A 21,704-nucleotide genomic window follows, 5' to 3' on the forward strand; every position below is an offset into this window, starting at 1 on the left:
CGCTCTAACAAGAGTCACGAAACAAGGGTAAAGCGGTGTCGTTGGACGCCATTTTTTAGTAAAATCGAAGAAACACATGCGCCGTTCACATGCACGTGTAGTATGCGTAAGCAAAATAAAATGGCGACACAGCCGCAACATGTATCATACCATGTTTAGGCAAACATGGAAGCACCAATCGGAACCGCGAGCGTGACTCTTGTTAGCTGATCACTATTTGCTACCTTCAAGGTCGATGCCCTTACCCGCAAATCTACATTTCGCGACGATACTCCCATCCGACTCGAATCGAGCTAGATTTGGTTGTCCGCGGTTCAAAACGCGAATTCAAATCGTCAATCGAAACGTTCTTAATCGTTCTCGTCTGTGAATCGTAGACGGGAAAGACGCTCGGCGATTCCTAAATCGCGAGATATTAACAGTATATTCCTTTCGAGAATCGTTGGACCGAGTGCTACGCCACTGCTCGTAGGATCGTGGTACATACGCAGATAGGTACGAACGCCGGGCATCCGGTGCGCGAGGGGTCGATCGATCTCTCTTTCGTCGTTGCGCGGCCACGCTGCTTCGAGATACCTCCGGTATCGGTGCCGGGTATTGCGATGGTGGTGGTGGCGATGGTGGTGATGGAGGTGGCGGAGGTGGTGGCAGCGGCGGCGGCGGCGGCTGCGAGCGTGGTGGTGGTAGCGTCGACGATGGTCGAAGGTAGCGAAGCGCGGTGGTCGTGTCGGTGGTTAAGCGTGGGCGTGGCCTACCGACAGGGATCGCGAGCGGGTGCGAGAGGAGGGGTGAGGGCGCGCGGAGGAACCCGCCCACCGGCTCGGCCGGCACGTATCGCGCCGTGGCTGGTCGGATCGGCGAGCGCGACCGGCCCCGTATCCATCTCGGCCGCTTGCCCGCCTCGTTCCTGCCGGCCGGGGCCACGCCCCTTCGGGGCGCGCGCACTCTCCCTCTCTGTCGGACACGCGGCCGGCCGATGGTCGCGTCTCGTCGCGGCTCGCCGCGTTATCGGAGGTCCGTGAGCGGCCAGGATCGAGCGCCGTTGCCGTCACCCTCGTCCGCCTGGTGGGGCGAACGGTGCGCGTGGGAGGAGGAGCGGCGGCCCAGTGGAGTTCGGGAAGTCGAGCAGCGCAGACGCGTTCGTTCTGCTCCGCGACGATCCTAGTCTTGGCCATACCTTCTGCGTGCCGTTATTACGCGTACCCACCGCAAACCGGTCGTCCGAATACGCACGCTCTCGTAACTCCCTTCTTCGCGCTCCCCGCGACCGCCGAAAACCAAGCGAAACGAAGCGAAACGAAAGTCGATGGGAAGTGGAGGTGCGTCGTCGTCTCGCGGTTCATCGCCGTATCGTCGACCGCGGAACGATCAGGCCGATCGAGACGAATCGCGGCGCGTCTTCTCGCGAGTGACGGTGGTGATCCTGCGACCGTAGCCGTTCGCTTCGAGGGAGATCGAGAGTGACAGAGACCAGTCGGTAGCATCCGAGGACCGAGAGGAATCGGAACGGAGGCGGACGATAGAGACGAGGCGAGGGTCGCGAAACGGACCGAGGGGCTTTCGGAAAAGTTGGAAACCGAGGTGTCGTCGCGCGAGAAGGTATGCCTACGAAAGGGGAAAGGGGAAAAGCGACGGACTTCAGCATCGCGGCCATCATGGCGCCCAGGGGTCCGTCCTTCGGGCATTACCACCTGCAGGGCATCGGCAACACCGCCGCTACCGCTAACACCAACTTGGAGTGTCCGACCGGCCGAGGATTCGTCGCCAATTCCGCTCTAGATCACCGTAAGTTACCTCCGTTCTCATCTTCGACTTCCATCGATAACATCTCGCACTGAGAAAGTCGGCATCGTCCTTGCGAACCAACTGGCATTGGCGGCGACTCGTCGCGCTCCTCGAACCAGCGACCTTAACGCACTGTCGATCTTTTCATTGCTAGCTTTATTCTCTAAATGACAACAATTCGAGAATTCTCGCGATCGACCGCAAGCTCTACGACAGAAAACACGAGCATCTCTCAATAGCAAAGTTAGCCTAACCCCTGCCGGACCCCGTCTCGCGACAGTTTCCCGGAGGTTTTTCTTCCGATCCGGTGACAGATTTCCGAACGGCGTTCCGTCTCGATCGCGTTTCTCGCTCGCAATCGCATCGCCTGCTGCGGTTTCAAAAGCTTAGCCGGCAAACAGGTTCAATTTCTTGAAAGAGACGTTGGTCCCTCTCGGCCGGATTAGGTGTCGACAAGTTTCTACGGACGAGTAAGGAAAAAAAGCCGCGATAAAGATCGTATCCGTGTCCCTTGCAGCGGTCGAGAGCCGTGTTAACCCGTGTCGCTTTAATCTCGCACCTTCTGCTCGGCGCCGAGTTTCTTATTCCATCCCCGTTGCCGGGGTTTTGGCAGGCCCGCTCCAACGGAATTAACGAACGCCTCGGCGACGGATGCAAAATTAGCGCGGATCGCCCCGAAAGCCAAAGTTTCGCGCCCGGTTTCTGCGCAATTAAAACTGTCCGTTCCGGTGGATTTCGTTCGTCCCGTGATCCCTTAACGCGTTCAGTGCCGCGGCGGACGGCGTACGGCCGACGCGAATTCTTTAACTAGCTTTTCAGATCCATTTATTCGGATTTATTAGAATTCTACTCAGCTACGGGAATAACTCGATACTTTTCACAATCTTGAACTTTCGATTAGTGCTTTTTATCGATTCAAGAAAATATCAAATACGTTCTCTCTCTCTTTATGACATGTCTGCGGTTAAACGACACGATTCGACTCGGGTAAAAGCAACAACGATCGGAAAAGAGAAATTACATCGTCACGCGCCCTCGCGATTAAATCGTATCGGATGGAAAACAAAAAGAACTATTCGCCGGATCGATTTTCGCGTTCGACCTATTCGTTGAAATTCAACAGGATTTTTGGAACACGCGAGCGTTCGCATTTCACTTTCCAGTTTCGGTTTCGTTAATCCCTTCGTCAATCCTGCCAATTGCTGGACGGCTGTTGTCTCAGAAAATATTGCATGCTTCCGAGTTAGACGACTTAATAGAGGATTACAGGAGTTTTGAAACAATTACATGGGACGTGTATTAATGACGACTTGTTTGAAGTCGCGCAGGGTCGCCGCGGTCAGTGAAATCCAGCCGAAGTTTAATCCAATGACTATGGTATTACGAACATTTTTGGGGTTAATGCCCGGCACTTGACATGTTAATAGCTTCTAGTGTTATCGTTATTGTTGGCGATTCGATCGTAATGGGTTTATTTCAATGCGTTCAAAAACCGCACCCACCTAAGACCCAACGGTTATTACCACTCGCGTATGGTTCCTGCCTAGCGGTTTAAAAGAGACTTCCCGCTGTTCGTAACTTATTTATTCATTTATTTATTTACATACACGGCTAAAACCCCATTTTTTATAATAAAGAAAAAAGAAACAAATATTAATATTAATACAGAATCAGCGATTCAGCGGTTTAGGTCAGGGTTAGGTCAATACAGTTTGTACGTCTATTCGCTCGACATTATCATTCGACACTCGCTATTCCAATACTATCTTCTCTCGTAATTGTCTCAACGATCCGTGGAGGATCGCGAGACGTGGAAACAAGTCGAATGCGAACCCGAACTCGCGCCGACCGCGCGATTCTCTCCCGTCGGACCGTCTCGACGGTCGCTCGGCCGCCTCGAGCGTTGCTTCTCGGAAAGATCATCCAGGTCCTCGAAACCCTGCGTTTTTTCGGCGCCGCGTATTCCGCGTCCACGTAAACGGTCTCGAACGAGTCGCGCGGACGCGTCGGCGCGATTTCGTTCGCCCGTCGGACTCGGTTTTCTCGGTCCGTTTAATTAGAAATTCGCGATCCATCGCATCGGCCGCACGAAAATAGACGCGGCGGAGGACGCGCGAGAGCGTCGGTGGTCGGCGGAGACGGTCGGCGGGAGGACCGATGATAATTAGCGTCCGAAAACGGGAGCGCCGCGGACCAGAAAATAAAGCGGCTAATTGTTGCCAACGGATCACGCGTAAATTCTACCTGTTCGCGCCGGAATTAACGATCGGCGTGTGCTATCTTCGAAGCCTCGGTGAGCGGAAAATTTCGGTTATTTCAGAGAGATAAAGAGAGAAAGAGAGAGAGAGAGAGAGAGGGTGGGGAACGGCGAGGGAACACCGCGTCGTGGGCCCGCGGAAAGCCGAATTCGTCGAACGGGAAACTCCTTCGACGATCGTAGGGACCCGTTGGTGGAAAAAGGCGAGCTGTTACACGACCGGCCAATTTTCCGAGGAGGGAACGTAAATTGCCCCTGTTTTTGTCTCGAAGCGCTCGACCGTTCGCCGCTTTCAGCCGGTAATCACATTAGCGCACTTAACGACGCCATTACGGCTCCCGTGGCAATCTAGAGATTCTTAATCGTTCCCAAGAACAAGTTTCGCCGTGTCGGCGGAGGAAGAAAGAACGAGAGAGACCGCAACACGAGAACGGGAGGGGTGGTGGAGGTTGCCGGAGAGAGAGGGGGAGGGCCTATGGTTGCAGGAGAAAGAGAGAGAGAGAGAGAGAGAGAGAGAGAGGGAGAGAGAGAACGGTCGAAGTGGAAAACATTAAATACCAACCCGCAATTAGATTCATAAGATCTCGTACTGCCGTCGCGTGTAATCATTGTCTCGCGAGAGCGCGTATATCGCGCAACGCTGTCGGGGCCGGGGGACGCCGAGGGAGGAAAAAAATTAACATGAATGGCTCTCCGCGTTCGCGATCGCGTTCGCGTTCGGTGTAAAAGCGCCGCGTAGCGAGGCGGCAACGTGAAATCAATTCGGGTTGACGGCGGTCGTGGCGTGTGCGCGATAATAACAAGCTGGCGGCGAGCAACGACGTATGCACATACTCCGGCAACGATAAACGATCGAACGCACCCCTCAACGTTCGAACGCGTCGATCACGCCGATCTTGCGTTTTTCCAACGGTCCCCGAGTAATCGAGAAAGGGCCGGTCCTCGGATCGTCTCTCGTTCCGTCGATCCTTTCGACTTGGAGCAACGTCCTTCGAACGGCTGGGTGGTGACAGGATTCTGGGTGGTCGGCTGTCGGTCGCGGCAAAAGGAAGCTGACGTCAGTAGCTCGGTCATATTTCTTCTTGCCTTAAGATCACGGAGCATGGGACCACCTCTCTCTCTCTTTCTCTCTCTCTCTCTCTCTCTCTCTCTCTCTCTTTCTCTCTCTCTCTCTCTCTCTCGGCCCGATCGGCCCGTCGTCGAATCCTTCCGTCGCGGATACTTCCGGTTTAGCCGCCCTTCGAGGCCTCGGAGTCGACCGCGAATTCTGCCGTTCCTCGAGCAAGCCGCTACGCGACGCTCGCGTGAGCGTTTCCGCATCGAATTAACCGCTTCGATAAGCCGCGAGCGGATTCTGCTCGACGCGCTCGGTGAATTCTTAAATGGAACGCGTAAATATTTCGACGGGGACCGCGGCGTCTCTAAGGTTTTCCCGCGATCAGTCTTCCCCGATGTTCGGACTACGATTTTATATTCTGATAAAATACTGCATTCGCGTTATCCAGTAAATTCTCCCTAATCGACGCTTAGATTGTGCACAAGAATGGACAATTTGGGAAGTGGAGATGCGATCGTTCGAGCCTTCCGCTTCGTTTTGTAGTTGACGATCGGTAACTATGAAAAACGAGCCGCAAGGCACGAACGATCGTATCTTTTCTTTCTAAAATTGTCTATTTTTGTGCACAATCCGAGCGTCGATCAGGGAGAATTGACTGTACATAGATCGAAGAAAATTCTGTAAGTACATCGATAGGCAATTGTTCGAAGTCTTTGAGACACCCTCGAAGCTCGAGGACACACCGCGGTCTTCTTCGCTTCCGCTATACGTTAGGTGTATTAACCCTTTTCGGTCTAATGTCGCCGTACAAGCGGCATCAAAATTTCCTTACTATATAATAATAATAATATAATATTATTCGAAACACGTTAGAATAATAATATTCGATCCAGCGAGAAGTTCGCTTGAAAAAGTCCTCGGCCGCAAAGGGTTAACCCTTGTGCGTGCAACCGAGCATCTAGGTACTCATTTCTGTATTCTGAATTCTGTATCACTTATTTTTGCCTAGATGCCGTGATTCTACATAAAATATCATCACTTTACACCTTCTCCGTTGCTTCCAATTTTTACAATCTTTTACATTCTTTGGTAGTTCGTGCAATAGCTGCCTCGTTATAATGCGATATAAAATTGTAAAAAATATAAGAATACGAGACGCTCGTAATTCTATTCTCTTTTAGCAATTTTGCGGAATTTTTGACAAATCATCGCGATACCATTCTGGATTCCGATTCTCTCTACACTTTTACGTCGATCAACGTTTCGCGTTTCAAAATTTACATCGACGACGGAGTGGTTCTACACGCAGGGGTTAATCCAAGTCATTTACTACTTTTCTTCGGTCTATTTCATTACGACCGAACTCCGCTCCCGATAACCCCTTGGCCTGCCATTTCTCTCACTTCTACACTAATTGCTTCATTCTGCCCATCGAGATTTAACGCGGTTGACCCTTTCACCAGGATATTTCGATTCGTTGACGACAACGGCGACAAGTTAGACGTATTTGCAGCCAGTGTCGCAAAATTTAAAGCTTTCATAAACTTATTACATAAATTACCGATTCTCTGTCATTCGATGAAAGGTATATTTTTGTTTCGTTATTGTACAATTGGGTGTTTACCCGTATATTCAAATAAATAAAACTAAATTTAATTTAATTTAATTTAACTTAATAAATAAATTCTTACAGAAATAGAAAGATGCACGTTTATTCCGCGTCTTCATTGGCTCTAACGACAAATAAGATCCCATTTGGATTTAACCCCTTGCCATACTTGTCAGAGGCTCCTAGCGAAGATTTCCAGCAATAAACTGTTAGGTGTGTGAACGTTGTCCGGTTTCATTCAAAGGGATCAACTTTTAAGTAATTCTAGAATTACATAAGCAATTCCAGAATTTCGGAATGAAATTCTATTCTCTAATCTCGCCAACATTTGAACGTTCAAGTACACGTAAATACACGATAAATGTAAAGTTTCTTTTACTTCGAAGAAATTATTGCGATCGAAAAAGTTCCAATCATTGTACTCGTAAAAAAAAGAAAAGAAAAATAGCACAGCAAAGGGGTTAAAATAGCCGAATAGTTCTGTTCGAGATCTTGAATCGTGAGTAGCAGTGCAACGGGTCACAAGAAGGCAACAGCCGCGTCCAATTTCTTCTTTCGTCGTCCAGGCCGAAATCCGCGGGCCCCTGGAAGACTCCGCGAGAGTCTCGTTGCTCGTTGCACGCGATCCGTTTGTATCCGCGACTATCCTGCGACTCACCGTACAACGAGAACAACAATGGACCGGTCGCCGCGGTCGGACGAACAAACGCTTCGCCTTGCCTCGCCTGGCTTCGCGTGTCGTTGCGGAACATTATTAATGCACATACGGGCACGCCTCGAGCACCGAGTAGCAGGTTGTTTTTGCGATCGTGTTTGGTCGCGTATGTACCCATTACGATCGTGATTCGTGCCGGCAAAACGAAACTAGCTGTTTCGAGAGAGAAAGAGAGAGAGAGACTCACCTTGGCCAAACAATTGTCGCGCGTAAATGCTACCGGCGCGATTCACCCAGCGAACGTCGCCATCGTCTTCGTCGTCGTTGTTGTAGTCGTTGTCATCGTCGTCGTTCCGCCGTTGCTCGACGGCGAGGGCCCGCGAAAGAACCCAGAAAAAGAGAGAGAGAGAGAGAGAGAGAGAGAGGAGGGCGGAGGAGAGCTAAGGAGAGCCGCGAGGAAGAGAGCAAGGAGAGCCCGCCTTACGGAGGTGAAACAGGAATTCGAGATGAAAACCGCGAACGCGTGATGTTCGTGAAAGAACGTCGAGGTCGAGGCGCAACACGCAACACGCACGGTCGAGGTGTTAATTTTAACGCCAGGCTTTCCCCGATGCTTGCCGCTGTCGGCCGGCTGTTGCTGTTGCTGTTGCTGTTGCTATTGCTGTTGCTGTTGCGAGCGGACCCGATCGTTTCGCGAAACCAGTCCCGCGACGATCGCACCCGGAGAGTTTCGTAAATTGCTGCGTATTGTCGCGTATTGTCGCGTATTGTCTCGCAGCGTCTCGTCTCATTTCGTATGGTATCGTATTGCATCGTACGTGGTCGTATACCATCGTATGTCATCGTATGGCATCGTATGGTGGTATCGTCTCGCCTTGTCTCGTCTCGTCTCGTCTCGTCTTGTCTCGTCTAGTCTCGTATCATATCGTCTCGTCTAGTCTCGTATCGTATCGTATCGTATCGTATCGTATAGTATAGTATAGTATAGTATAGTATAGTATAGTATCGTATCATATCGTATAATATCGTATCGTATCCTATAATATCGTATCGTATCGTATCATATCGTATCGTATAGTATAGTATAGTATAGTATAGTATAGTATAGTATAGTATAGTATAGTATAGTATAGTATCGTATCGTATCGTATCGTTGAAAGCTAGTGCAACGAAGCCACGCCTACTTCAGAGCGAGATAAATAGTGTCCGATCTCTTCCTCTATCGTTATCTGCCCCGAAGCGTCGCTTTAGAAAGAGAATGGACAGAGACTGCTCCGTTCGGCACACCGACGAAATGGGAGCTACGGAATCCGTGTCTTGCTAACACTAATCGTACCGTCGATGCCGGTCGTTACGTTCGTTACGCTCAAACAGTTTGCAATGTTTGCATAAATTGCACAGAAATCAAGAACCAAAGAACCATTCTGAAAACTGAAGGTCAGTTGCGGTCTTATTTCACGCTGGAAGCATCCACGTTTCCCGAACAATGAGCAAGGGTTATCGTGTCGAGGGGAACAATTGCGAACGTATTAAGGGAAACAGTCCGAGAATGTTACCAAGTTATACACATTGGTCTGTCCGACAGTTATCGCCAGAGTACGGATTTTACGCATTCATGGCAAAATCGGGTAGTTTCAATTTCAAATAGCGTAAATATTACAAGTATGTTATAACGTCGAGGTATCATTTTTAATTTATTAACATAACCTAAGCAAAAATAAATTATACAATGACAATGGCCCTCCGAGGACGAGTGGCCTCCGATGGTCGCGGGAGACGAATTCAGGCTCGTCGCGACACATAATAAAGTTTTTATTGCAAACTAGCGTCGGAAAGGTATCGTTGCGCGTTTTGATGAGCATATTATTTTATCGCCTTTTTATTTTGAACGAAAGTCCGCAGCCTAGTTATCACTTTCCGTCTTAACCCTTAACGTAAAATCTGACAGGTGACTTTGGAATATACCAATGAATTTTTATATAAGAAAGTAAATATCTTTTCGTATATTCGGAATGAAAATCTTCGGTACGTAATTTCTTTTCTTTTGCACCCAAAGTTATAGCATTTCCATTTCAAATAACTTACTGTATTTTGTACATTGAATTGACGACATTGAATTTTGTGACTCAAGCGGTAATTACGCTTTGCAGAGTTTTTTTTTAAAATATAAACACATTCGGTGATGTCGAAATTATTTTGAAACGTGGTACAATAATTTTTGATGGCGCCTCAGAGTCGCCACTCGAGTGTAAAGGGTTAACTTTTGCGACGTAAAGTGTTCGTACCGTTGAAACATTGAGAATGAAATAAAATAATAAAATATCGAATATTCATGGAATAATAAGATAATAATAATAAAATATCGAGGCATGGACGCAGAACGTACACGAGCTCCGATTGCCCCGTGGGGCAACGCCGGGACACCGTCGAAAGCGAGAGCAGGGAAACCACGCCTACGCGTCTCGGTGTGCTCGCTCGTATGGCTCCGTTTGTCCAGAAAAGCTCTGCTCTCGGTCCCGCCGCTCTCTGGTAGCTCTCGTCGCCGCGAGCAAACTCTCCAGGACGCGTTATTATCGTTATTGTTGAGGGAAACTCGAGGTTGGAAGATTCGAAGTAGAGGGGAAGAGCGACGAAAAGAGATAGAGAGAGAGAGAGAGAGAGAGAGAGAGAGAGAGAGAGAGAGAGAGAGAGAATAGAGCAGGATCAAAGAGGAGCAAAGAGAAGCCGCAGCTACGTGCGTGTGCGACAAGTGCCGATGACAATGAGCGCGGTCTGCGTGAGTGCGTACTTGCACGCAGATGCACGCAGATGCACTGGAGTGCACCGGAGTGCACGCAACGACCGGGAGACGCACGCGATGCCCCGCTAACTTACCTTCGTTTTTAACGCGTTGCGCGTCCCCGTCGTTTACTCCTCGGCCGAGCGAACTCGCGGCTGAAATTCCCTCTTTTTTCCGCCGGCTTTTCGACGACCAACAGGTATAATTTCACCGGTGCTCGCGCGAACGATCGCGCCCCAACTTCTCGCGGGATCGCCCGAAAAATCGACGAACAGTCCCGAACGTGCGCGCACACACGGTGTTGCGAGTTGAAACCGGTTGCACGGAGGCGCCGAGCGCTATCAAATATTTGTCCACGCACGGCCGAGTCGAGGAAACGGACGCGTTTCGATGCGTCGCCTCCGCGTCCCGACGTCCCCGGGGACTCCCCTAGAGCGAAACGGTGAAAGTAATTGGCCGACGCCATCGCTGTCAAAACCTCGTCGCCGGAAATTTGACGGGAAACCGGTTTCGGCACGCGTGGCTCCGACGTAACGGCTAGGCAGCGACGTTACCGAAACCGTCCGCGTTCCTCCTCGAGAAGATTCCGTCGCGGATACCGGGGAACGACGGCGATTCGTCTCGCAGGAAATTAGCGATCGTTGGAAACAAAGAGGTCACGAACGGGGCCCCGTCCTGTTCCGAGTATATGTGTAATACTTCCACGCGACAGAGGCAATTTTTTCTCCCCTCGCGTATCGCGAATCGCGACACACTCGGACGAGGAGAGTCCGCTCTTGGTCGCGCGCGCGCGCGCGCGCGAGCGAGCCTACCTAAATGCACGGTATCGGTAGCGGATCCAATTTGAGATACGAGACCGGAAGACGCATTGTTCGCGCGGAATAGTACAAATTAACAGATCGGTATCGTGACCGGTGCAATTAACATTGTGTACACTGGTGCGGTGGATTGGCTTTCTTGAAATCTGACGGTTTAATTAGGCGCCACCTTCGTAGCAGATGCGCGCCCGGTTCGATTAATTACCCCCGGCTCTTCGTTCCTCGGCCCCCGTCGCCCTGCACCACCCCCCTCTCCCGTCGCCCTGCGCCCCTCCGACACTCCGACACTCGACTCGGCGTATCGTTCCGGTACATCTCACTCGGTTAAATCGACACGCTTAATGGTAAATGCGTCGATAAAGAACGGCGTCACCTTTTCGAGTCCCTTTCGCTCCCTTTCGCTCCCTTTTCGTCCGTCGCCCGTTCGAGACTCCAAGCGGAAACGGTTTACTCGCTTCGAGTCTCCTTTATTTCGACTCGCTCGTTGCACTTGCGTCTCGTCGACGACGAGAGGGGATGGTAATTTATTCTGGGAAACACGGACCGTACAGCGGTATCATTTGTTCAGCGAATGAAAATTATAGCTGGAACACTGGAGCTCTTTCTTGGAACGTTGGCTTCGTGATCCATCGCACGTTAGATCGATCGGTCCACGCACATCCGTTCTTCGATTGTCCGGTCGTTCTCCGTCAGCGGTTTAGCCGGGGCACATTTTTTTTAAGAGCTCGCGATCACACCTGGACACACTTGAAATGAGGTTTCAAACGATGTGTCATTTTATTTTACAATTATTTTCATGCCTGTATTTCCTTTTGAAATAACATTGTCTGAATATTTATTTCAAATAACATGTCGTTTTATTTGATCATTATTTTGAAGCAATCATTTGAAAGAAATATTTGCAATCGTTATTTGAAATGATTATTTGAAATATTTATTTACTTGAAATAACTGTGAAGTTACAGTTCATTGTCTGGACCCGGTTCGCACCGTTTTGCATTAAACAAATTGTTCCGAAGATTTCATAAAATAACATCGTTTTCTGTTCATCATTATTCTCAGCATTATATTCTGTTGGTCAATTTGAAATGAAGAAATGTCGAGGTTGCTCATTATTTGAAATCGTTTTATCTCAAGCGAATCGATGCTATTTTTATCTTCGAACAACGGCACTGAAAACGATGGTCCGACGATAAACTATTTCAAATCGTAGTTGCTTTTTATCTTTATTTCAATTGTATCCCTTCTGCCACAACAATCAGCCGTTTTCTTCCTTGCACAATGTTTCGCATCGGACGGAGGTATTTTAGATGAAAATCTTCGGTGCCACAGCCAGAATGGTAAGACTACCAACACACGACATTATGTATCGATCCGTAACAAAACGCTGCATATTGTTTTACAATTCCGTGTGTGTATATCGGAAGTTCTCGTACGTCGTGCTGTAATTTCGGTTTCGCAAACGGGTCGCACCGCTCTGCACATTGGTCTGGAAATTCAATTTCGTTGATCAAAGTTATTTTAGCGTTATTTCAAGGTTCATGATTATAATTGGACCGCGGATTTTATGCGTTTGTAATAAATATGGTCAGGCAACATTTCAAACAATGAGAATGTTAGAAGGACACCTATGCATTATTTTGAACTAAGTGAAATTATTACAGGCAGAAAGTAATTTCGACCGATGGAAATAACTTTTATTCTGCGCAAAGAAACGACTCCAGTAAGAAATGTTTTGCTAAACTCTCTTATTGCAGCATATATTACACTAGAAATCGTACAGCATACAATACACTAGAAATCGTACAAGATTTGAATGAATCAAATCTAAATATTGTTACAGAACTATGTACGTACATTGGTTCAGCGTTAACAGACGCGTGGTGGTTGGCATTGAGAAATTGACTTTTGGCCGCGGAGATGTTTCCAGGCCGCTTTGCCCTGTATCGTACAACGTGGCGGACATTGTTGCAGGGTTAAGGACGTCGCCGGTGAACATCGTGGCGACCGCGACCGTCGTGACGGAGGAGGCACTCCTGGCCGACGACGAGGTCGAGAACTGCGAGGGCGAAAGCGAGGGCACCGAGAAGTCCGGCAACGAGGAGGACGAGGAGGTCGACGTCGACGTCGAGGAGTGCAGCAGCGTCGACGACGGGCCGGTCCACAGCGCGCCCGACGACCTCAGCTCGACGTCGTCGAGAAAATGTCAGGACGTGCACGGCGAGCACGAACGAAAGCACCGGCTCAGGACCAGTTGCAACTCCGACGAGCTTCGGGACGTCGAATGCCACCTCGAGACCAAAGAATTGTGGGACAAGTTCAACGACCTTGGCACCGAGATGATCATCACCAAGACGGGCAGGTAAGCCGTGTTGTATTTCATCGGACACGTTGGCCTAACTCCGGAAAACCTTCGATTTTACGGATCCTTTGTGTTCCGTCGTGTCCCGCGGAGCCTAATCGTTTCGTCCGCATCTTCGGGCTCTCCGTGTTGCGTCCCAACCCTCTCGATTAATAGCTGTTTAACGAGCGCGGACGCGTTCGGTTGTCCCGAAAGTTCCTTTCGTAAATCGCCACCTTGGTGGACAACATCAGGACACAGAGAAACGTGTTGTTCAACTCGACGACAATGTTTCATCGTTTTCTGTAGTTTGTTTCGTTAACTGCGCTATTTGCTTGTCGATAAAATAATTGTGAATTGAGATTATTAGTATTTATTTATTCTTTTCTTTCTTTCTTTCTTTATTTCTTTATTTATTCAAACGGGAAGAATAAACATAATACGGTACAACCTCGATTAACCGAACTGGATTTTCCTTACTATTTAGATCTTTGATTTATGCTTCATCGTTTCTATCATGTCAGAGTAGTATTGCCGAGGTGTTGCGCGCATCGGTCGAAAACGAAATGAACTCTTGGGACAATTCAATATTATAGTCAAACGTTTGGGTAGTTTTCTATCGTCTCGCAATGTTGCCAACAATGCAAAGCAGAACTGATATTATTGGAACTATGGAATTCGATGTCCATTCGAATGACCTAAATAACATGGAGCTCATATTAACCCTTCTAAGATTATTATTATTATTATTATTATTATTATTATTATTATTATTTATTTATTTACGTGTAAAAAATCCTGTAGTACACAACGGTTGATTACTAATAATCATAGGTAGTTAGGACATCAAAGATAGTTCGTCTGAAAGTAGCCTCGGAACGGAATAAGTCGATCGATTTACAATATTTGTTGACATGTAATAGAATGTTGACAAGTATATAAGTACATTTTACACAAGTATATAAGGACATTTGAAAAACGTTAAATTTCTGTGGGAAAGATATTAATACCTCTTCCGCACATAATGTGTTAAAGGTATCTAGATGAATTATTACTGAATTAGGAGGACAAATCAGCAGTGGAATTCTATTACTGTACGGAACGTACGTGTATTCAGAATTCTGAACGGCGACACTTTTCTTGTACACCTGTTGTCACGGAAGGCTGCGATCGACTGCATTATTGATCCGAGTCTAACGTGAGCAAAATAAAAAAAATCTTGTAGAACTTGTCTAGTTACCGATGATATTCCGTGTAATATTATACTATATATACTAGATACATTATATACGCTATATATTATACATATATACTATGTATTATGTATAATATATGCTATATATTATATATAGTATTATATTATATGTATGTATTATATTCGGCATTGCCACCTTTGGATTATTCCTAGCTTCTTGGCAATTATAATTAGACTGTGATTCTTTGTGCATTCATAGCAAAACAAAATGGATAAACAAACCACATGCTATTAATTCTATTAATTAAGATAGAAAATAATATTATATAAGATATAAAATAATATTAACGTCATTAAAAGAGAAGAAATACATTTTTATGTAACTGTAGTTTACAGTTAGTCACAGTTAATTATATAGGATGTCACAGGTTTTAACCCTTTGCACTCGAAGCTATTTTAACTGAAAATATAAAATCATTTTTCTAACTTATAATATTTCTACTTTATATGGCAAAATGCATTTTATGCATATGAAATTGACTCTTGAGACTCGCACAACAGTTACACTCTTAACAATTTCTTAAATCTAAACTTTGTTAATATCAAAATTATCTTAAAAGGTGATATAGCAAATTTTAGTGGTGCCTCAGAGTCACCACTCGAGTGCAAAGGGTTAATGTTCAGACTTTGCTAGTACAGTAAATTCTCTTCAATTGTCCCTCAGCTTGTAAACAAATATGGACAATTTGGGAACTGGAGAGATTGTCAACAACTATAAAAACGAGATGCAAGGCTCGATTAATCGTATCTCCGCTTCTCAAATGGTCCATTTTTGTGTACAAGCTGAGGGACAATCAGAGAAAATTTATCGTATATCATACGGCACTAAGTTAGAAAAAGATGTTATCTAAACATAGGTCGTTCAGAGCTTTATTGACTAGTTATAGCAAAAAGTACAAGAATACAAGTGGCATAGTATTTAATTTGCTATAATTATAAGCATGGCTCGAATAGATCAGTGTATCTGTTACTTGACATCGTCACTTCCAATAGCTATTACCGCGGCAATAAGTAGGTAGTATCTCAGGTAATAATCACTGCTTACATAAACACACTCAATTTAAATATTGCTGATCCATTTGAGTCAGTGTTCGATTTACCAATTCCACTTGTATTCCGTATTTTTGCTAGAACTGTTTAACAAAACCCTGAATAACCTATGTTTAGGAAACATTTTTCTCTCTCTCTCTCTCTCTCTCTCTCTCTCTCTCTCTTAGTGCCATAGAATATACTGAGAAATCTCGAACATTAAAACCTGTGACACCCTGTATAATCGACGAGGACAATATTGCATTTTGCATAAATATCTAATTATAACGTGCATGACGGGGCATCAAGATACATCGTGCCACGCGGAAAATATTCTTGGACCTTCGAAGAGCCTCCAAACGGTTCGAAACGGTGGAAACTTTTCCGATCGGTTGACCCGATAGGACGCGGGCCGACGAAATCGAGACCGAAAGCGAAACCAAAAGCTAAACCGAAACGGATCGGTGTTTCCTCCGGGGGCGAGAGGTTCGTCGCGTGGCCCGCGCAGTCGCTTTGCGGCGCAGGTGCACCGGAAGATGGCCGAGACCGGCACGGAGCGACAAGGTGAGGCAAGGTGAGGCAAGGTGAGGCGGGACGGGTCGAGAAGTGGACGCGATTGCCACTAAACGAACGTTTGTCCCGTTTCGACGAGCATCGCCGATCCGCGAGCAGAGATCGCGAGCAGAGATCGCGTGGAGATCGCGAGGAGATCGCGAAACGGAAACGACGACGGATGAGAAAAAGGTGGGAAAGTTCTCGACTGCGGCGTTCGTTCAGTTCGAGTTACGGCTCGCCTAATTGCCTCAATTTAGTACGTGCGAACACGGCCGAGGGACGAGGAGAGCGGAAAAAGCGCCGCGCGTGTGTCCACGGCAACGGAGAAAATGACGATTCATTTATTCTATTACGGCGATAACCTATTAATATGCAAAGAATTGATAAATTTGATTACGGCAAACGCCGCTCGGCTAGATAGAAAAGGTATCATTATACGTGTTTAGTTGCATCACGCTTGAATGAGGCAGTGAGGTCGCAAAAAAAAAAGAAAAAAATCTGAAATGCCGCAAATATAATTTGCGTTCCGACAGATGCGAGTTTATCGGATCTCTGAATTTACCATTCTGGTTTCTCTCGCGTTTGATAGGAAAAGACGCGTGCGTATTATTTTATTTTATTTTATTTTATTTTATCTTATCTTATTTTATTTATTCGATTACAGGTTTAATCGCCTCGTATACAATTAATACAATATATCTATAAAAAGTGCGTAAATTATATCTACGAAAACTATGAGAACTTATAAATTCAGTAAACTTAAACTTAGAACAAAATAAACTGAATCGCAAAACAAAATAAACTCAACGCTAAATCTACGACAACGGTAAAAAATGACCAATATATCATATTTTTCATTTTAAAATTGTTGAAATTATGGAAACTTTCTCACTGGAATTGATTGAATAGTTTTGGGCCAAAAAATGTTGGCCGTACGGTTAAAAATCCAAATGGCTCGGTTGCTGTAGTTTGCGCATTTTTAATTTTAAGATTATTGACGTTATATGTATAGATTTCTATGTAGGAAATGATTCAACAAATTTCCTAATTCGTGCATATATTGCTATAAAAAAATCAATTAACTCGTTTTCGGTGCTCGTAGTAACTCCTAAATCATTTTTCGGGGCCGCAATTACCAGTTCGCCGTCGATAATTATCGAACACCCGCGACAACAAAGGCGCAGGCCTTTCAATTAGCCCGGCGGGGCACGATCGACTTCTCCGTTTAGGCTAATTTCGCCGGTCAAACAGAAGTTTCCAGCCCCCGAACGGACTCGAACTAATGGATTTCATTGAGCGACGTTTTACGAGATATTTAAGGGTGTTTCGGGTGTAATTTATCGCGGCAATTTATGCCCCTTTTGTGGATATACCGCGCGCGCGTTCATTTTTATAGGTATGCTAATAAACTGGAGGCCGCAGCTGCGCGCTCTAAGGATGCGTGACCGCATCCGCGTTACGAGATATTTGTGCGCAAGGGAGAGAACCTCGTCTCCTAACCCTGTCCTCGCATTAAACTACAACTCGTAACGCTGACGCGCGAGCTCGCGATGACGCTCGTCGTGCTCGCTCAACGAGGTAGCCCGCCGTTCCCGCCGATTTCTTCGGGTCGATCTGCTAACAGAAATCTCGGCGATTAACCCATCCGCGGATAATAACGGGTTAGATGCGTCGACGAAATCGAAGTGACGAGTTTTACCCGTGAATCTGTTGCAACCAATTTGCATTCGAGGCTAGCCAGCTTCGACCATTTTTATTACAATTAGTCGATAGATATTGTCACGGTATATTCTTCATTTTTCCCTTTCACTCGTCGCATTGCCGTTTCTTCCACAACTACGTTGATCAGCCATCCTTTGTTAGCGATTTAAGTCATTTGATCAGTGAAATAGAAACTTGAAACATTAGTATGACTCTATCGTATTCTAAAAATTCTAGCAGTATTTCGTTCGAATACAAAAATATGTAGTAAATATTGAAAATATTACAGTAAATACAGTTAAGTAAAAATGAAAAATATATTATAATAAAAACTGCAAATATTTTACAGCAGAAGCGACATTCAAATCTAGTTTAAAAATAGCGTCACCCATGTGTGACTGATGCGCCACTCGACTTGTCAATAAATTCCTTCGCGAGAAAGAAAACTGCTGTTTGTTATACGATTACATTAATAGCAATTACCGAATACAGATAACGGTATAATTGAATTTTAGTGCCATTTTAGAAAAGCGATTGACATCCACATTTAGTGAATTATGTTCGATATCTTCACCCTGACAGGGTGAAACGTTACGAAACAGTAGCGAGATCGAGAAATATTTTCAGAATATATTCTACATCATTACCAACTTATTACAATTATTGACAGAGAAAAAACACTCTTACCTAATTTATATTTCTCGCCAGCAACACAGGCAAGTTTTATTTTATACATAGATCCGCGGTCTGATTATCACAGTGTCCCCAACTCTTATCGAAATTACTCAAAGAAACAATCTATTTGTATTCGATTTCTATTTCCTACAACCGTGTTGGAACAACTTCATATTTTGCATAAAGATCCGTGGTCTACTTGTGTCAGTTAAGGGTTGAAAAAGCACCGTGTTGAAAGTAGGTGGCGATCGATGCTTATTCGCGGCGGGTCAGCCGAAGCAATTAGAAATCAGTGGGTCCGAAGGACTTCGAAGTTTTCGCCCGGCGAAAAATGGTTGTAGGCTGCAGGTTGTCGGAGCGTGCGCGCGTGTTTGGCTCGGTTGGCTCTCGCACCGTTTATTGTTCAGCGGTGCAGCCTTGAAAGGTACACGCGAAGCAAGGAGTCGGCGAGGCGACGCGACGAAACGCGACGTAACGCGGCTGAAACGCGGCGACGCGGAGTCGATAGACGACGACGACGACGACGACGACGACGGGAGAGACCGCGTCGCTGACCCCGGGCCGAGAAGATCGTTGGCGAAAGAAATTTTCGGAACGATTCCGGGGCGTGTCGGTCGGCCGACGTCCTCTTCCTGGCCGCGATCAATATATCAAGAACGCGACGATGCACGAATAGCGCGTCGTTAGCACGAGAAACTCGCCACGAAATCCCCGGTTCGGCTAAACGAAAACGTCACTCCGTCGAGTGACAATACGAATTCGGACCAATCAGGTGGAATTGTCTGGCCCCGCGGGGTGCCGCCGGGGCCATGCGCTCCTCCGATTCTTCCGCGAGGACTAGGCTCTGCTCACGGGGCCTCTCCTTTTCCCACGTTAGCATCCGCTAGTTCTCTACCTCTCCCTCTTTCCCTCTCTCTCTCTTTTTCTTTCTTTCTTTCTCTCTTTCGAGTCCCTCGTCGCTTTCTTCGCCTTCGCGTGGCTGTCCTTGCTAGTAGACCTCGATTTCGTAGCAACGAACAAAGGCAATTTTCGAGCGTGCAAAGAGCCGAGCGACGTCATTGTCGGAGGAGGAGGAGGAGGAGGAGGAGGAGGAGAAGGAGAGAGCGGCGAAGGATCGCGCGAGCGCGGCAACTCGCTCGGATCGTTTAAGGAAAGGCCTGAGTTCCAGAGGGCCCTGTCCGTCAGCCACGGAACGTATAATCAACGAGTTTTCGTCGATCCCCGATCCACCTGACCCAATAAACGAACCCTTATCTTCTCCTTATTCGCGGCGGCGGCGGCGTTGTTGCCGGCGTGGCATCGGCCTCTGGTCAACGCTCGGCAGAAAACGCTGCCAGACAGCTACCTACGGCAACGGCGAAAACGAGCAGAACGACCGAGGAACGGCCGTTTCGCGCGCGCGAACCGAATCGTAGTCGTTGTCGGAGCGTATTATACCAAGGTGACAGCCGTTCGTGTATTTTTCAAAGTTAAGTAGGCGAGAGCGAGCGAGCGAGCGCGCGCGAGAGAAAGAGAGAGAGAGAGAGAGAGAGAGAGAGACGGAGTCAGAGGCAGAGATCCTCGCGCTGGCGCGGAATATAGGGAGGTGTGGACGAGAGAGCGGGTCAGCGAAGAGGGAGAGACAGGATACCGGCGGATAGAGGGTACTCGTCACGCGAACCCTTCATCAAGGTGCCAGCAACCTACGTTACACACTCACACGTGGCTCTCGCGGGGTGAACGTGCACGTTACGCGAGGACGTGCACGGATCGCGAAACACGACGCGCGGAGAACCGAACAACCGCGTCGTGCCACGCTACAATGAAAACACAGAGAAACACCGGGAACACTGGGAACACGGGACACACACCGACAGAGAGAAACCGGGAGAGAGAGTGGACGACCGGGGGAGGGGGCCGGTAAACGTCTATTTATCCCTGTTATTCCGTCTCCTCGGCTAGAACGAAAACTCGAGCGGGCAACTACGGTGCGTGTACTATGCGATGCAGTGAAAGAAGTCGCGCGGCGTGTTTACGTTTCCATTTCTCCTCCTCTATGATCGCACGCGGTGATCGATATTCACCGCCGCCGTTGTGCGATTGCATTCTGCAATCGTCTTCGGTCAATACAGACTCCAAACCTATTTTTCTTTCATTCGCCGAAAACGGAGGCATAGGAGGCAGAGGAAATGCAATCGTAGGAGGAGGAGTGAATCGCTGCCGAAAATAACTGTTTCGAACGGTTATGTCACGGTTGTGCAACGGGTGTACAATAATGGATATGAGGGATAACGCCGCAAGTTACAGTTTCAAAGGATTTAAGTTAATACGTTAATCCTCGCAAGGCGGTGATTAGGTCAATTTTGACCCGGAGTATTTGAATCGTTCACATGATTACTGAATTTTCGGCAATTAAATAAAATAAATTGCTGCTGCATCAGGAACAGCAGAAATGCCAAGTATTATCTAAAAATACGTTTTGAAAAATTGTCGGATGAAGCTCAGAATTGTAGTAAACATCGTCGATAGTACAGTTGTGAAAATTAATTGAACTGCAGCAGATAGGATTTATATACTTATCAGTAGACTGCAGATTTTATCTTTCCTAAAAATAATTGTTCCTAACGCATTGAAGTTACGAAGAAAAGAAATGAGTTTTCACGTTGCTCCTGCATTTTGCTATTAACGCGTGGAGTTCTTATTTTGCATAAAAATCCAAAGTCTGCTTATCGGAACGAAAATCGCGATAACAGATTCTACAGACACAAAATAGTTGTGCAATTGTTGTACACAGATATGTTGGTTCTAAATTGAAACAGTTATGAGAACCGAACATATGTGTCACTGTTGTGGCTGATTGTCGGTTGTGGCTGATTTCGGTTCCGGTTACGGTTCTTCGAAACCGATATTATATCGGTTCTATATCTGTTTCATAACAGTTACTTTTTTTCTGTTATTTCAATTTCGATTCGGTTCTTTGTGCATCTTAATATCGGTTATGTAATAGTTATATTTCTCTTGCGTTGCGATTATGGTTCGATCCTGCATGCGTTATTATATCGATTTCATTACGGTTCCCAGTTCTTATCGAATTTGTAAAAATATTAATATGTATAAAACGTTTCAAGTAAGGTATTAAATACAATTAACGTTCGGCAACGATAAGAAATATCTTAATTTTTATTACAGCGTATCTATTCTAATTATTA

General features: G+C 46.6%; 1 protein-coding gene across 1 annotated transcript in view; it reads left to right on the forward strand.

Moving 5' to 3' along the window:
* Positions 1–1,088: 1,088 nt before the first annotated feature.
* The window catches only part of LOC117219299 (uncharacterized), a 72,315-nt gene continuing 51,699 nt past the window's right edge, over positions 1,089–21,704 (forward strand). The window contains exons 1-2 of the mRNA XM_033468338.2: positions 1,089–1,785; positions 12,935–13,322. Of these exons, the coding sequence (XP_033324229.1) occupies positions 1,602–1,785; positions 12,935–13,322 (572 nt within the window). The 5' untranslated portion in view covers positions 1,089–1,601. The remainder of the gene's footprint in view (positions 1,786–12,934; positions 13,323–21,704) is intronic.

This window comes from Megalopta genalis, chromosome 2 (genome assembly GCF_051020955.1).
Source record: "Megalopta genalis isolate 19385.01 chromosome 2, iyMegGena1_principal, whole genome shotgun sequence".
Classification (NCBI taxonomy): Eukaryota; Metazoa; Arthropoda; class Insecta; order Hymenoptera; family Halictidae; genus Megalopta; species Megalopta genalis.